At 29.4% G+C, this 4,558-nt stretch overlaps 1 protein-coding gene across 1 annotated transcript; it reads left to right on the top strand.

Annotated features, from left to right (window-relative positions):
* The first annotated feature begins 2,783 nt into the window (after window positions 1–2,783).
* On the top strand, window positions 2,784–4,558 carry LOC146956912 (putative WRKY transcription factor 3). Its single transcript, XM_085732541.1, has 3 exons — window positions 2,784–2,911; window positions 2,996–3,157; window positions 4,159–4,558. Exons 1-3 carry the CDS (start codon window positions 2,829–2,831, stop codon window positions 4,364–4,366), a joined length of 453 nt encoding a protein of 150 aa, XP_085588667.1. The 5' UTR covers window positions 2,784–2,828; the 3' UTR covers window positions 4,367–4,558.

The following is a 4,558-nucleotide window of genomic DNA, read 5'->3' as shown; positions in this document are numbered from 1 at the left end:
TTTCGATTTTGTTTGGTTTTTGGTTTTTCGGTTCAGTTATTGCAGTTTGCATTGGATTGGATTGGACATGAACACCCCTGTATATAATGCATTTCAAGAAATGATGAAAATAACTCTTGATATTTTTATTGCTTTTAAATATGAAAAATAATTGTTCATTTGAGGAGTTTTTTTCTTTCTTTTTCTTGTTAACAAATAAAGCTACTACAAATTTTAGAAAATGACGATAAAAAACATTTTCATAAAATAAACGAGACTTTATTTAACATAGCATCACACGGGGATTTTTTAATAATTGATGAAAGTATATATATATATGAATGATTTTTTTTTGAGGGAATATATATATGAATGATTACCACTCTTATCAAATATTATATATTATAAAATTAAAATTTTAAAAAAGTCTATCATAAATTATTAATTAATAAATTTAAAATAGTTTACATTTTATTATATTTTATTTTAATTAATTAATTAAATTTAATAAATTCATAAAATATTATTATAAAATATGACAAGAAAATACGTAGATTATATTATTATATCTTTAAAAATAAATTATTTAACATAATATATTTACATGATTTAACTCAATTTTATAATTACTATATTTTATTTATTTTAATATATTTAATTTCTAATAATTTATTATATTTTCTGTAACATCCCGTCTCACCCCAATCCATTTATTTATTTTACAGATCATCAGGTTGCTCGTGGCAAGAGGAGACAGATATGCTGTTGGATGAGTTATCATCATGTGCTCGCTTCGTACCAATTGTAGATATTTTTCATGTATTCAAATACTTATCTTATATATGTATTTGACAGTCGATATTTTAGCAGATGTACGAGCTTGTAACGATGTTATATTCATTTGGTTGAAATTCTGTTCTTATTTTAATGTATTTAGTAATAAGTTAATGCACATGTTAAATATTCTAGATAAATTTAGTATGAATTTTAAGTTTTCTTAAATTAATTCATAAATTTTCGGTCAAAATAAATTTAATTCATAACCTTGTTTTTAAATATATAAATAAAAAAATTCAACATATGAATATCTTCGCCAGTTATAGTTTTACAAGTTTACCCATCGGGAGAGAGAATTAGATTATGTTTGACTAAGAATATTTATTACATAGAAACATTAAGGACCACCTTATTCAGATTGGTGGGTTAGGTGGGTTCTCTAAAAATTTCCGCTTGACTTTTAATATTATATGAGTTTCAGTACTTTCTATCATTTGGAAGGAAAGAAACAGAAGAATTTTTAAGTGAAAGTGAAAAGAATAAGATCGTATTTCATTTTATTCGATTTCGATTATGTATTTTAGAGGCAATTTTTTAATTTCCTTTTTCGTTTTTTTTGAAGGATTAATTTCCTTTTTCTGTTGTCGTGGCTTCTGGCTATTGTAATGTGGACTGCTTGGATTTTTGCACATCTACTACTGGAGGAACTTTGTTTGATTTTTCAGTATAATTTCTTTAGCTTCTTAAAAAAAAATATTATCCCCACTTAAATTTATTGAATATTGTATTTGTGAAATATTAACTATACAATCGTGTGAATATAAAATAATGAGTCCCGGTTTGGTCATACAAATAAAGACGTATTTTTTTATTGTAGCAAAAATATAAATAAACTTTAATTAAAATATGAACAGAGATAAAATATGATTTATAAAAATTAAATTATCTTCAATTTTTTAGGATACATAATGGTATAATTTTCAATATCTAAATTTTAACTTATTAATAATGATGATAAAGTCATCATATACAGCTAAAATAAAAAACTAACAATGAAAGTTATTGACGGTCTTTAAAAAAGTATAGTTATTGACGGAAAAAAAAATCCTCTCTAACCCCCTCATCACTAAATTTAGCAAAACATTTTTTTTACGAGTTTCAAGTGAGAAGGGAGAGGAGGGGTTTGAAAAAAAAAAGAGGAAGAAGCAAGTGGAAGAAATAGATGATATCGAGATTAGAATGTTGTGGAAGTTTATTTTTCTTTATGATATAAAATCTTCCTCATTTGGGGAACTAAAAAATTGTATTGCTGGAGGGTTTTGAATGATTTACATTAATTCTTCAAATTTAATTTATGTAGTTATAATATTTTAAAATTAAAAATAAATCAATCAAAAGTATTAATTTATCATTCTCTAAAAAATTACTCTTTCAAAAAATGTGAAAGGTTTTACCATTTCCCCCTATATTTCAAACCAGTCAAAGCTCTCTCTTCTCCTCCCTTCCAAACTCTCTCTTCCTCCTATATTTGTTTGAGAGTTGGGAAGGGCGGAGAAGAGAGAGCTTTGACACGTGAAAAATATATGGGAAAATGGAGAAATCTTTCAAATTTTTTGAAAAAGTATTTCATTAGAGAATGAACCCTCCAAAACTTCCTAAAACCCTCCTCCTATTTTTTAGTTTCCCAAATGAGGAGGTTTTTGTATTATGAAGAAAAATGAAAACCTCAAAGTTCTCACCTTCCAATGTCCTCTATTTCTTCCAATTACTCATTCCTTTATTCCAAAGCGCTTCCCTCCCTTTTTTTTTTCTTTCCAAACTCAAAAAAAAAGCCTTAGAGAGAGGTTTTATAATTTTACTCTCTAAATTTATCTCGCTAATTAATTTTTTTAGTAGTTATATTTTATCGTTTATTCTATTTTTATATAAATAATAATTTATAATGCATAGTTTGACCTTGAAAGTCAACTTTTTGGATCGGTTACTTACCATAACCTCAAATGACAATTCAAATATATAAAGGGAATAGTGAGTTGTCTTATCAAAGGATAACTACAAATTTATTGTGTAAGATGGAACCAAGCGAAAATGAAGAACTAGGTGGTGATGAAATTGAAGTTGATCGAAAAATTGTTGAACCTGGCCCCAAAAGGAGGTAGGTTTTATTGTAAATGCAAATATGTTTGTCGTGGATAATCATTTTCTTTTATGTAATCTTGCTATTGTTGTGATTTTGCAGAAATGCAGAGATCGCGATCTTAAATCAAATAGGTTCTTCATATAGGTCTCTCAGAGAGCCTAGAATACATATAATAACAACCAGCAAGATTGATCTCTTAGACGATGGATATAATTGGAGAAAATACGGGCAACGAGTTTGCATAGGAAACCCTAATCCTAGGTGATATTGCTTCTCCTTCACACTTTAATTTTATCTATTGAGTTATCCATGAATGTTATGGTTGTCTTTATCGTATAAGATTTGTTAATATTCATATTCACTAGTAGGATTATACTATTGTAAGCAATATATTTTACTAGTGCCTTGACATGAGATCCATACAGTTTACCAACAAGTGGACATGTCTCTTAAGCTGACAATGGGGTGCAGGGGGATTTTCCACCTATAGTATAATTCATGGATAATCTTATAAATTGACTTGTAATATTAAAAAAACCAGTAGAATTTGTAACTCTAAGCTGAAAAATATGTAAAAGGTACTTCATGTGCTTTATAACCTGTTGAACTTTGTGATCAAATTTTATGTATTATGTTTTTTGTTTTTTTTTTTGTTTTTGTGTTAACCCTCTAGATTTCAAGAGAAGGGGACCCAATAATTTGAGTCTGCCGTGTGGGAAGTATAGCATGGCAAAGAATTGATCCACACAAGAATCGAAATCGGGTTCCCCTGAATAGGGGTGTACACGAGTTGGGTTGGATCAGGTTTGACCAAACTAGTTACCCAACCCGTTCAACTTTTAACGGGTTGGGTTCATCACCCAACCCACATTTTCACTATCAAACCCGAACCTAATCAACCCATTTGTGAACGGTTTGGGTTCGCGGATTTTGCGTCTAAAATAAAAAAATATAATTTCGATAGAAAAAAATATGTGGTTTGGAATAAGAATCTATTGTAAATGAAATTAGGGTTAGGTTTGACACATATACCTGAAACCAAACTTTGTGGGTCGAGTCGGGTTAGACCCGTAAACAATATATGCTCATGTAATTAGTGGACCTGGTTGGTTTCAATCACCAGGTTCGTGGGTCAACCCACACCCATGAACACTCCGACCCCCTGAATTTCACGTATTATTTGTTTTAATTATTTTTCATCTTTGTTTTCTTCTAAAAAAAGTTGATGTTCAAACATTGATGCTTGCCTGTATAATGTTTAGGAGCTACTACAAATGTACGGTACCAGGTTGTAGCATTCGAAAGCGTGTAGAGAGAGCTTGGGTGGATCCTAAAGATGTCATCACAACGTATGTAGGAAGACATAATCATGACGTTCCAACATCTATGGCTAATAGCCACACTATTTCCAACACCATTTCTGAGGAGCCTAGTTTTGACAATATTGGTAATGATGGCGACAATATTTAACAACAACAACCTGTAGTGAAGAACAAATAATCTTAAGCTGCTAGTTTAAGGTTTGAAGAACTGTAACTTATTTCACATAAATGTATGTGGTGCATCCTCATCCATAATAATCTGGCCCTTCTAATTGACATTGCTGAACTGAAATAGCTCATCTTTGAGTTGAAAACAAATAATAAAGAATCTTATGATGAA

This window comes from Medicago sativa, chromosome 1, assembly GCF_051527215.1.
Source record: "Medicago sativa cultivar Bolivia chromosome 1, Bolivia_mono, whole genome shotgun sequence".
Taxonomy (NCBI): Eukaryota; Viridiplantae; Streptophyta; class Magnoliopsida; order Fabales; family Fabaceae; genus Medicago; species Medicago sativa.
Note: the sequence above shows the minus strand (reverse complement) of the source record. Positions and strands in the feature narration are given on the sequence as shown.

Excerpts from the sequence above, each read along its gene's own strand:
- LOC146956912 (XM_085732541.1), top strand. The coding sequence starts at position 2,829 with ATGGAACCAAGCGAAAATGAAGAACTAGGTGGTGATGAAATTGAAGTT. Across the intron at positions 2,912-2,995 it reads GAACCTGGCCCCAAAAGGAG|AAATGCAGAGATCGCGATCT; the intron begins GTAGGTTTTATT and ends GTGATTTTGCAG. Across the intron at positions 3,158-4,158 it reads ATAGGAAACCCTAATCCTAG|GAGCTACTACAAATGTACGG; the intron begins GTGATATTGCTT and ends TATAATGTTTAG.